At 33.1% G+C, this 13,467-nt stretch overlaps 1 protein-coding gene across 3 annotated transcripts in view; it reads left to right on the top strand.

The window, feature by feature from the left end:
* The window catches only part of LOC145693276 (uncharacterized), a 283,940-nt gene that overhangs the window by 236,699 nt on the left and 33,774 nt on the right, over window positions 1-13,467 (top strand). For all 3 annotated transcript variants that reach the window (XM_081769141.1, XM_081769125.1, XM_081769132.1), the window contains exon 4: window positions 174-267. In XM_081769141.1, the coding sequence (XP_081625267.1) occupies window positions 174-267 (94 nt within the window). The remainder of the gene's footprint in view (window positions 1-173; window positions 268-13,467) is intronic.

The raw sequence follows: 13,467 nt of genomic DNA, 5'->3' as shown, positions 1-13,467 counted from the left end.
TATTTTAATTGTCAAGAACCTTATATTCAATTTAGTATTAAAATAATTGAAAAGAACTGTATGTTCCGAGACGGAAAGTTTTGTTCTAATTCCAACCAAAAGTCATTTGAATAGTTATATTTACAAAATGCAGGTAGCACTTGGTTCTGAAACTGTTTTTTTTTTCTTTATAGATGCGCCAAACGATAGCCTGTACATGATAGGTGGTGTTCTGATTGCTATGCTATTAGTTGCTGTCATCATAGTCCTGCTTGCTGTTACAATTAGGTAAGTTCTGCTTTTCTCGATCAAACAATATTGTATAGTCATCGCAGTTTGAGCGTAAATTGAAACAGAGCCTAGTGTTAACTCTAATCGTTATAAAATAATCACTCTGTTTATCATAGTGGTAAGTAATGTCTTTAGAATTCAAACAAACAAACAAATATATTTTGTATATTTTTATAATACTAACGTTAAAATTGATCGAAAGAGAGATGTCATGAAAACGAGAGTAAATTTACATAAAACCACTGTACTGTATAGTATGTAGTTATCAGTGTACGTTTTTCCCAGAAGCATAAATTTCACTCATACGCATCCAGCAATCACACAAACACTATGCATTTCTAATACATGTTTCATAATACATTATGTTTCATAAACTGTTTCAACTCAAATAAGTTGTTTGTTTGTTTGGCTACACAAATAAATTGCCCCTTTTTTTCTGCATGACTATTCTAAAAAAAAAATCTAGAAGGGCAAACAAAAATTCTTTTCCAGTGCGGTAAATTGTCAACGGGAAATACCTGTCTTCCATGTTAATCCGCACAATATATAAAGGGTGTCTCAAAACAACACCGACAACGTTTGAGAGGTGATTCCTGACACTAAGATAAGGCAAAAAGTATAGACCAACCTAAGTGCACAAATGCTTTCTCTCGTATTTTGGATAGCGCACTTATTAGTTCTTAAGTGAAGTCTTGACCCGACTACGGTAGGTCCCATGATTTTGGAGCTATGGATCTTTGAAGTTCATTTTATCATGTTTTCGGTAGTATATAACTCCGAGAGGAAGCATTTGTGCACCCAGGTTGATCTATACTTTTTGTCTTATCTTAGTGTCACGAATCCCCCCGTCCCAAACGTTGTCGATGTTGTTTTGAAACACCCTGTGTGTGTATATATGTATAATATGAACAATGTAGTATGTTTGAATATTTCGTATATAATGTGTATTTCTGATGAAAGTTTTCCCACTGTGAAATAAAGCTTTTTTAATGTGTAGATAATTTAGGCGGAATATGTTAGTTTTATTTAATTTTTTTTTTGGCTTCAAAAGTTGATTTGTTATATGAAACTTAATGTACAAGATTTTGGTTGCCATTTTAGATGTTTCATGTATATATACGAAAAGAATTCTATCTGTTCTTGTATTATTTGTTTTCATAATCACATTTGGTTTCATGTTCACATAAGTAACGGAATGTGAATTCTGGCTTAATATTCCATATCCTAATGTTAAAAATACATAATAGAACCTTTCTGGAGATTTTTTTTTTTCAGTTCGACTGTAAAATTACGCTCGTATTTCTTATAATATACACTGTAGTTCTATACTTATCAGAAACAAACCCATTTATTAATGTAACATCAAAATAATATATTTCAAAGTAAATTTGAGTATATTATGAAATACATTTATATACAATGAAATAAACTGCTCCAAATTGCTAGTTAGACGACTTTGCGAATTTAAGCTACCTATACATATCAATTTTCATGTGAATTAGCATTAGTTTATTTATTTGGTATCATTAAAAAAATTTCGAGAACACAGAATATGTCTGTGAATGTTCTTTCCGAACTCGTTAATACAATAATGAATTAAAAGTTCAGTCAATATAGTTTGACTTTTTAATAAGAAAGTTCGCAATCAATCTTATAAATAAACAAAATATGAATTTACTCATGGGTCTTATCGGGTGCGTCATACGAACGCTAATACTATTTGGAGTGGCGGAAATGAGGAAATACTGTAAATGTAGATATTTTATCGAAAGTTTGTACAGCTCTTGAGTGTAATGAATTGGTAATCGAAATGTTGACACATTGATATAACGGCACGAAGTTACACATTACCATAAGCAGAGTGCAATGTCGCTACCATATCGTAATTTTACATGTACCTTGAAAACATAAACTGTTTTGAGTTACATTAATCACTTAATTTAGCAAGTTACCATTACGAAATATAATTCATACTAATTTTTAAGTGTTTATAATGGAATACTAACTTTTTATTGTTTCATATCAAACTAGCTGAAATGCCCGTTCCTCCCACAGGTTTATGTAAAGTATTTGAACCCTTCCTCCCCTTAGGATATGTATGGGGGGTGAATTTAAACTTAAATATCATCAGCAGTGTCACTATTCATCTCGTGGATTGAACACTAATATCGAACGTTTTCTATTATTTTTGCATGTCACTCTTTCCACTTCAGCGCATACCGATGAGGACGAACTTGGACTTCTACGGCATCCAGTGTATTACTAACAATCTCAGCAAGCCCCAGAACTACGGATTGTATACTAACATTTGTAGTTTTCGATTATTTTTAAATGTCATCCTCCCACGTTTTCTTCTCCCTTTGCCAAAATGTAATAAAACATAAGCTAGATCAGGATTCATTCGTGTATTAAAAGTAGTCAAAATCAGTGCAGAAGTCTTGAAGAGTTAGTCGTCACACATTTATACATGTCATACCCCTCACCCTTCACCCTCTTACCGAAAATGTGCTAAAAACATAAAGTAGGCCAAGATACACTAATGTATACAAAATAATCGGTGCAGTTAAAGGAGGAGATATAACCTACACCTGGGAAGCTGAATCGATTCCAAAATACTGCATCTCGATCTCTTATCGATTTTCCCTATGAAAATCAATATTGAAACAGGAAATATTAGTAAATTCCAACTACTTCTGGTTTTGGTAGTATTACTTGTTGAGACGTAATGTATGTTCCCTTAACATCGTGAATCGATTGCAGAAAACCGCTTGTCGCTATCTATTGCCATTTTTGTTCTGTGACGATAAATGTTGAAACCTGAAATGGTTAATTTGAACTATTTCTGGTTTGAATAAGGGGTTAATCGAGAAGATTGAACTCATTCTTGGGAAGTTAAAGCAATTGAAAAAATAAATAAATAAATAAATATCTATTACTGTTTTTGCTCTATGAAAATCAGTATTGAAACTGGAAGTAATAGTAATTTTCAACAACTCCGGGTTTAGTAGTGTTCGAGATAGTCGTAGTACGTTCTCTTGAGACATTGAAACGTTTGCAAAAACCGCTTCTCGCTATCTGTTACAGATTTTGTTTTATAGCAATAAATTTGAAACTGGAAATGATTAATTTGAACCACTTCGGCTTGAATAGAGTTAACGTAGGAGATGGAACATGTCCTTGGGATCCTGAATCGATTGCAAAGTACCATTTACCGATATCTTACCGATATGCTATGATATCTGCCGACAGACGGATGAACAAAGTAGTCCTATAAGATTTCCGACACTTATACATAGCATAGTTTGGAAGTCTAAAAACGGTAAGATATATTAAGATTCGGTTTTCTGCAAGAGTCTTTTTTTTTTTTTTTTATCTCTGTGAACTCTATTCAAACCGGAAGAGATTCCAATTAGCATTTCTGATTTCAACATTTATCGCCACAGAACAAAAATGCTAATAGCGATTAGCGGTTTTCTGTAATCGATAAAGGGTAATAACAGAACATATTGTCACAATCAGCAACATTCTGCTGAAATCAGTAATTGTTTAAATTTACTACTACTACCAGTTTCAATACTGATTTCCAAAGAGCAAAAGCGGTAAGTATTGAGTTGCGTTTTTTTTTTTTTTTTTTTTTTTTTTTTGCAATCGATTGACTGTCCAATAAATAGATCCCAACTCCTTCGTTAACTATAGATTCAAACCGGTAGTGGTTCAAATTAACCATTTTTAGTTTCAACATTTTTCACCGTGGAACAAAAACTGTAATAGAAAGCGACAAACTTTTCTGAAATTTATACAGTGCCTCAAAATTGTATATATCACCGCACCTTGCATTATTCTATTGAAACCGGAAGTATTTGAAATTTACTAGTTCTTCCGGTTTCAAATCTGACTTTCATAGAGGAAAACCTGTAAGAGAAAGAAGCCATATTTTACAATCGATTCAGCTTCCCAAGAATAGATTTCCTCCTATTTTAACCCTCGACGCAAACCGCAACTAGTATAAATTAACGATTTCTGATTTGAACATTTATGACCATAGAACAGAAACAGTAAGGCATAACGAATAGACCTAATGGCTTTTTAATACGAGGAATAGGTTCTGTCTTTTATCAATTACTCTATTGCAACCAGTAGTTATAGATGTACCAGTTTGAGTTATTGAATCCGCATAGTTAGGAAGTTTACCGTAATTTCGCACTGTAAAACAACCACCTACTGGACAGTTAAAACTTCCTAACAAGATAGCAAAAGTATTTAATGTGACCGCTTGGCAATTTTCTACGAAGATTTTATTTTTATAACTTTAATATATTCACGTACACGTCCTGTATAAGAAATGTATCCAGTATTTCATGATAATATAACATAAATGTATTTATCTATTTATTTTTTCGTTACTAGCACCAACACTTTGGTTTTCAGTTGGCCTGACATTTTAATTGTTTCTGTTCTTGGAGCCCTTGGAAAAATGAGCAGTATAATCTGACATATTTTTGATCCCCTGGTATTGATTTCTGATCGATAGCAGCAGCTTTTCTCCCCTAGTGACATTTCACTCTGAAAATTGAAATAGATTGTAAAGTTTGTTTGTAAGATCCAGCCATCAACAATTTTGCTTCAATACTTTGTTGTTACCAAGTAGAAAGCAATAAAAATTTAGTATTTAAAAAGAGTTCTTTTTTATCTCAAGGTCAGAACTTTTAATAATTGGAAAAGATAATCCATACAACTGAGTACGACGTGCAAATATGATTACTTAATGACTCAGAACAAACCACAAACACAGCTAAACAAGAATTATATTCTTCCTTTGTTTGCTATGGGCGAGAGTTAATAATAGGTAACTGCAATTAGAATGTTATATCGTTGCAAACAAAGTAATAGGCTGCTATTTTTCACTTTCCTCATTAACAGTCAGACACAGATTATATAGCCAGGAACTCATTAAATTAAGCACAAGACATTTATGTCACCTTGTTATTCTGGATCTGAATTGAAAGCTATGGATTAACACATGTTTACGTAGAACTGGATTTATTTCTTTCGAAAGACAAAATCCATTGATTAAAGTGTATTATAATTCCTCAATATACCGCATGTAATAAATTTAAAAACTACTACAAATTAAGCACTTACAAGACACCTGCAAAGTTTCATGTTCGCAAAAATCTGAAGAAAGATTAATCAGAAATCGGACAAGACACGAGTTGCACCTAGGGTTCAACACACTACCTAGAGTTCCCAACTACGGGTTTGACATATTCCAGAACATATATTTGATAGGTTTGGTCATACTCTCTTATCTAACCTACAGATTTGTGTAACACGGGAATTAACTCTCTCTTAAAAATTGTTTATAACTTTTTTTTTAATGCTTAACCAATTTTCAGGCAACGAAAAGCATTTTGTTCCTTGCAATGATAGAATTCATTGTGTGATATATCATTTATGTCATTTCAGGTATCAGTGTTGGACCATGTCGCAACGTCTAACCTTGCGCAATGACAATTACAACTACTTACTCTTTATGCAAAATAAGGCCCTGCCTCATTTCGCACGTCCTTATGTGCGTGTTTTGACACCCATTTTCCAGGACGCTGATTGGGACGTCTTGGCCCTCTTGAATGGCCAAAGTCTTGACCTAACGTCCTGCAACTTTTTCCTCTGAGAGTGGGCGAAAGAGGAAGTTTATCGCACAATATCAAAAACACTAAATGAATTGGAGGAGCGAATTCACCAACTCCTTGAAAACGTACCACTGGATGGTTTTGCGTTCTGCAGAAATCTCTCGCAAAATACCTTCAACAGTTTACGAAATCTAGTTGATAATAGTACTGCTTATGTGAAATTTTAGCGATGCATAACAATTCTACCACCGTAAGAAACAAATGCGTTTTGTTGCGTGGAAATTGGTTAAGTTTTAAAAGAAGTTATAAACAATTTTCTGTACAAAGTTAATGCCCGCCCACCATATACATTGCATAATTAGTTTTATTGGTATTGACGTTTATACTTTTATAACTGCCGCGTTTATTATTTCCATTTTTACAGAATATAACTGATTGAATATATATTTTTATGAAAAATTAAATTTGGCAAAAGTATCATGAACATCATCACAAATATATAAAATGCTTTAGTTAAGACATACGTATTTCACTTAAAAAAATGTACACGGTCGTTCTTACTGGGATGGTAAAAATTAACAAAATTTTGATCCTGTTAAAAATATCAAATCAAATATTTTAAAAGAGTGTCTTGTTCTAGAGTATTTCAGTACAGAGAAGAAAACAAACATCATGAAGATACACACAGGAAGCGGATACAACAGTTCTTTTAAATCTACTGCTGCTGGGAAGATCAGTCATAGTCACTTCAGCTAAATATTTAAATTGATATTTTTCCTTAGACTTGCGACTGCGATAAACATTGCGCTTGCGATAGTTGTAAATTTGCATTTATTTACTGAAATCAATGTACCGTATATTTATTATTCAAGAAACAGAATATTGAATTCCACAATTTTAATCGTTCAGGTGAACAGAAAAATTCATCTGGGACAAATCGTAGAATTCTTGGTTATCCTGTATATACCTAGGAACCCTAATTCTACCCTTTAACCTAACTTCCAAAAATTGCTGCCCTTACTATTTAAAGAATTCAACATGTTCTAATAGTTAAAAAAGCCTGTTTTACATTCTTCATTTCATTATTTTATATCATCCTTTGATTTCTACTCAGATTATGTATCAAGGCTCTGAAAACGACATAGATCGAATTTGGATACCTGAATCATAATTACTCTTTTTAGATTGTGATCTGAGTAAAGAAAGTCAATTACTAATTTTTTAGAATATATTTTACTCATAAAATATTTCAATTTAGATATCAATGTAAAGAGTTAAGAAAAGTAATATTTCGTAACTTAATGTACTCAGTAACAAATTATCGATTTAAGCAGAACTACAGGTTATTGACTTTCCGGTCATAGGCAGCCTTGTGGTATGAATCTAAAGCTTTTGAATGCTAATTTCTTTTAAGGAAATAGTACCATTTTCCCTAAAATTAGCAGTTTTAAATACGAGGAGTATAGAACACACACAACTAATTTATTTCTTAATTATTCCAAACTACCTCCATAACATACCAGAAATGGTGTTGTCCATAATTCTTGGCACCGTGTCTTGGCGGCCATTTTGAAAACTGTAACCAAAATGAAAATGTTTTGCCACAGTGCTCTTTAGTTTTTAAAGATCTATCGAACGAGATATCACTCGGCCCATGTTTCTATCTAAACTTTTGAAGGTGGCCCTGGGCTCCCATGAAGGGCGGCCCTGGAGGGCACCGTGACAACATCACACGACATGCCGTGTGTCATTTTCCTGACACTTTTCTTTCCCCTTTTGTTCTGTTCATTTATCTTCAACCGTTTTCATATTAGTGGTACTAGGAGTTTTATCTGGTACAGGCACCATGACTTGGCGGCCATTTTGAAACTGGTGACCGATATGAAAAATATTTTACTACAGTGCTCTTTAGTTTTTAAAGATCTATCGAAGAAATATCACTCGACCCATGTTTCTATTTAAACTTTCGAAGTTGAGCCCTGGGCTTCCATGAAGAGTGGCCCTGGGGGGCACCACGATAATACCATTCGATGTGCTCCATGGCATTTCTTATTTGAGTTTTTGTTCGGTTCATTTATCTTCAACCATCTTCGAGATATTCCCATGGAAAGATTAAAATGGACCACCCTGTATATAAATGAAAGCAACTATGTGACTTCATGCCTCTTGAACCACTCGATCGATCCCGATCAAATTTTCAACGTAGATTAAGTTCGGGCCTCGGATGGTTTTTATCATTTCACTTTGTGCAACTTATGGACGGGAGAGATACTTAAAAATGATCGAAAATGACTTATATTAGTGTCGAATCCATAGTTTTCGGGGTTGCTGAGATAAGTAGTGACACTTTCGATGCCGTTTAAATCCAAATTCAGCCTTTTATGTCCAAAACGAAACGTATTCTCTCCGTGCGAAGAACGAATATTCTGCTAGTAATATGTAATTATTATAATTAGGTTTGAAGCTGAAATATTTATTTTGAAGTATTTTTATAAGAGTAAAAAATCGCAACAGCTTACAACTGACGATAACCGAAAATAATTAATTCCATACACTACAGGTTTCTAAAACTTCTATTGAAAGCTTTTGTGTGTGGGAGGAGGAAAGAAATATTGCATATAAGGGTATCTATTAAATAAAAATGTTGTAATAAGGGCATAATCTTTGAAGAAAGTTGTAGCAAGGAATACAAAAGATAATAAATGTAGGGAACCGCTCCTCTAGAACGTTATTGAAACTTTGATTTTGGTTTCTACGTGTAGTCTACAGTTACAAGTCAGTAGAAGGAAGTGAACTTTAGATTCTTCTTCATTGTTATTGACCGAGTTATTCTGAAATGGATTATCCACTTTAAAATTTTACCGTTCGCAAGTTGTGCAATTTGTTTTAAACACTGTAAATATACACGTGTACCCAGATATATTTGTTGAAGATCTGCATAAATTTATTCTCGTATTCTTGGGAAAACAAAACTCGTTACCTGTTGGTGATATATATCATTTTTTTCCTTATTTGGCCTTGAGACAATCATAGCTGTTGGAGAGAGAAGTGTACGAGGAAATGATTTCAGCTGATACGTGTTGAATAATCATTGAGTTTATCATGTAGAATATAAGGCAAGGTAAAGCTTTTAAGATAACGAATTATGTTGTTACCTAAAAAGAATATCAATTAGTTTCCTAGGAAACAAAATATACCGTAATCTCCTAAAAGTAGTGAAGAAAATCATACCAATGATTTAACCAAATTGGTCCTATGAATTTTCATGACTTTTATGATCGATAAATAAATAAAATTCCAAATTCAGTTAAGTCAATATTTTTGTTTCTGAAATAATACTATTATTATTATTATTATTTATTATTATTATTATTATTATTATTATTATTATTATTATTATTATTATTATTATTATTATTATTATTATTATTATTATAGTTTCAAATAATACCTGGTGTTCTATGGCAACAAGGTTGGGCAAGAAAACCCGTTAAAGTCTGGTTAAAAATGGCTTAAAATTGAAACCCAAATGAAGATACTTTCAGTTAAATGAAGGAAATATCAATTGTACATAATCATATTCGAATTTATTTCTATTTATTTATTTATTTATTTATTTATTTATCAACACAACAGGCATAAGCCGAATTATAGTGTTGATGTATTACAAAATAAATTTACAATAGTTTTCTTAAACATATAGTTCATATTACATATGTCAATTTCTTTGTGTTCGATACATATTTTGTTATAGAAAAGCATATTCTCCTAATTGGTGATTTCGATAATACGTTGGTCCTTGCTTTATTATTATTATTATTGAATAGAGCAGGTCAGAGTTATCAGCACAGGTTTTAAACGCTAGGACATGAAAATTTAGTGTAAATATGAGATCCGTACAATTAAACTCGTTTTGTACTATTTTATGGAGAAATAGATCTATTAGGTTTCGCTTTTGTTCGGGTGTAAGGATACAGAAGTTGTCTATATTAGTGTTACATAGTTTGCATAAAATGAATAGATTTCAGTTCTCTTATATGCCAAGTATTTGATTAATTTAGATTGGACTTTTTCCAGTTGGTGTCGGTATTGCTGTTCTGATGGGTTCCAGATCATAGCAGTATATTCCAGTTTGATCGGACATAGGAATAATACTTTTTTTTTTTTTTTTTTTTTTTTTTTTGTTAGTGTGGACATAAGAATAATACATTGTTAAATTCCTTTCCAGTTCTAATTATGAACCCTAACATCTTGAGAGATTCATTAACTATGTTCTCTATATGGCTATTAAATGTCACTTTCGGATCAAATGCAACTCCAAGATCTTTGAATTTAATCTATTTACTAATCTGATTCATTGAATAATTAAACTCTATTGGATTTTTGCTTTTAGTAAACGACAAAATGTTACATTTGTTTATACTAATTTTGTTAAAGAGAACTCCAGTTAGTAACATTTTTCATGTTGTGTTGTAAATATTTTTAGTAATAAACAATGATTTTTGACAACTTACGTGCATCTTCCAACACAGTTAAGTAAAATTTTAAGTTCTGAAAAGCTGAGTATGGCTAGTCTTTGCAAACATTATATTCAACAAAAAACCCTAGCAGGCTTTATTCTACAAAATGTTGTCTTGGGGAGAGGCAGAAAAATTAAAATGAAAGACGGAACACCATTTGCTAAAGTATGTGCCTTGAACGAGAATGAGGTGTGATCACAATTTACTTTAGTTCCAATAGGGAGAAGGGGGGTCGAATGGCCAATTCCAGGGCGAAGCCTTCTGAAAAAAAAAAAAAAAATAATCCAAACAGAATAAAATAATAATTCCATTCTAGTCTGGAAGTAATTAAGTCTGCTAGATGTCAGTTGGATTAGAGTTTTGCGTCCCATTCAGCACCAAGGCTATATGAGATATAGACTTACAGCTTAACATGGGATTCAAATCACATGAGTTCCAATCGAGTTGAGTCCGAATCTCCTGCGCCATAGACACGTCACACGTACGATAATCATGTAGTATGGCTGTACGAGAATTCCAGATTGCTGGAATCGGATTTAAGAGTTTTGGAATGATGGACCTTTGTTTTCCTCAGATAGTGTTTTGTTTCGGATAAAGCACTGGTACCTTATTTGCTTTCTTCAAATCAGGAATTCTTCAGTTCTAAATGTCTCGATGATGGTAGACAGAACAACGTAGATTTCGAGTGGACTATATCTTAGCATCTAGTAACGAGAAGTATCAAAAACTTCTCAGAATGATTTGCGTTTAAATAATTGTGCCAATATTTACCACAAGTCTTCTTGAAGATCCTTGGTATCATGCTCAGATATCTCCAGTGTCAAGGAGACCAATTGAGGAAGAAAACATTTTTCCCCGGAATGATTAGTTTGTTGCATTTTTCCTTTTGCCATGGTCCGTTGACGCTGGAAATCATGCTTTTTATGTATATATAATAAACGTAACACAATTCTATTTTTGAATGTTGGATCTATATTTGCAAAGCATGATATAAAGACTAAAAACATAGACAACGCTTGTTGAAGAAATTTAATTAAACAATTCCATGTAATCATATTTATATAATAGGATATTAAAGTGCTAAATATTTAATGTTTAACTTCCAGATATAATATGCACAATTAAAAAGATATCGCTACGGTTATCTGATTAACAATACTATTTTTTTCTTCTGAAATTAGTTTGAGGTCAGTCTACATCAAAAGACCATCCAGGGTTAAATGCAGCATAGAAATCCAAAATCTGGGAAGTTGAAATGATCCTACCCATGCTAAAGAAGGAAGAAGAAAGAGTAGGAAGCCTTAAGAAAGACTGAAACAATCATCTACAGTTACTATGCATTATATGAATTTGTAGAATTCACGCAAAAGACTTAAACTTCTCAGGGGCTGCACTATATTACTGTACTGATTGAAAGAGCATGGGTGGATAAGTATAGTGAAATGGCCCCAGATGAATCTTGGGACGACAAGTAGGTGGTATGTAGGTATCCCCAAGATACGTTAATCCCTCATGTTTCAAACCTCAACTCCCATTGGTTCATGAAAAATGGCGCAAAATTGGTAACGTGAGATTAATTTATTTCTCAAGAATGGCTCGATCAATTTTGTTCCAACTTAGATGTAAGTATAGGTGTACGCAAGGGTTTCGTCTGAAAAATTTAAGAGCTCCCTCCACCATTTCTTCCCCTCAAAAAATTCGATTCAATATTTTGTGCCCCTTTTTACCTATGAAGGTCTGCGAGCACAATTATGAAAAATTAGGTTTTAGATGTCACTTTAACCCTACAATAACATGTGCAGCATTGTACGAAAGGGATAGTTCGTTGGTTGTACAAGTCACAGCTAAATAGAAAATAAGGTATATCCCTATTTAAGATCACTACTAGTGCTGTAGAATTTTTGTGACATTTGCGGTTTTCGGTTTTTGAGAACCGGTTTTCTGAAAACCTTGAAAACCGAAACCGCAAATGCGGTTTTATGAAATTTCACTTTTCCAAAAACCGGTTTTCGGTTTTTCAAAAACCTGTTTTGACAGCACTGATTATATAGTTGGTTTTAAAAAATCGAATACAGAAAGCTTATAAGAATTTAAAACTATTAGTATCATATTTCATACCCCATAATGTGAACAGAAGTCTGGATCTGGTAGTGATTAAAAAGAAAGAACAATGCTCATTGGATGGAAGCACGAGAGGAAAAAAAAAAAAAAGAGCAGGTAACTAGTTTTCGGTACTTGGAAAATAAGTCTATTAATGGTAAAGATATTAATGCGAACGCAAAATAAAGCAAGGATAGCATTGAAGAAAAACGCGTTTAGGAAGAAGAAAAATATATTTTGTCTGAATCTTTGAATAAAAAGACATGCAAATGTTCATGTAATGTGATGTGTTGTACGAGGTAGTAACATGGACTCTACACCAAAATGAGAGAAAAGAAAACGGTTGGATGTCTTCGAATTGTGGGTATGAAAAAGAATAAAGAAAAGGATGGGTCGAGCGGAAAACTAACGCGAAGAGAACATTTGCGAAGAGTAAGAGAAAACGTTGATATATTGTTTAAGGGGAAATAATGCATCCTGAGAATCACGAGAGAAGATACGGTGAAGGGGAGGAAAGGATGATGGCGAAAGACGTTGCGATTGTTGGACAGTATTAAAACTGGTAGGTGTGCAAACACGAAGAGGCTAGCTGAGAATTGTGGTACATGGAAGCTTTTCAACTTGCACAAGTGATCAGCCAGTTACGGTAGAATACCTGTAGTGGTTATGACATGCATTAACATGCTGTGCACGTGTGTTAAGCATACACAGAAGGAAATTGGTAGCATTTTTAATAGGAGGAGGAAAACATAATATAAAATTCATCACCGAAAAAAATTATTGGAGATTGAATTTTGCATTCTTTACCAACTTTTCTCAGAATTTAGAAAATGTTGTTGACTAACTTTCTTTCCTGCTGCAAATCCCAAAACTCGACATTGGTTGTGTTTTCTCTGCTAGGTGCTAAATTCAGAAGTTCTAGTAAGGAATATATATAATTGAAT

This window comes from Thermobia domestica, chromosome 1 (genome assembly GCF_964235325.1).
Source record: "Thermobia domestica chromosome 1, izTheDome1.hap1.1, whole genome shotgun sequence".
Lineage (NCBI taxonomy): Eukaryota > Metazoa > Arthropoda > Insecta > Zygentoma > Lepismatidae > Thermobia > Thermobia domestica.
Note: the sequence above shows the minus strand (reverse complement) of the source record. Positions and strands in the feature narration are given on the sequence as shown.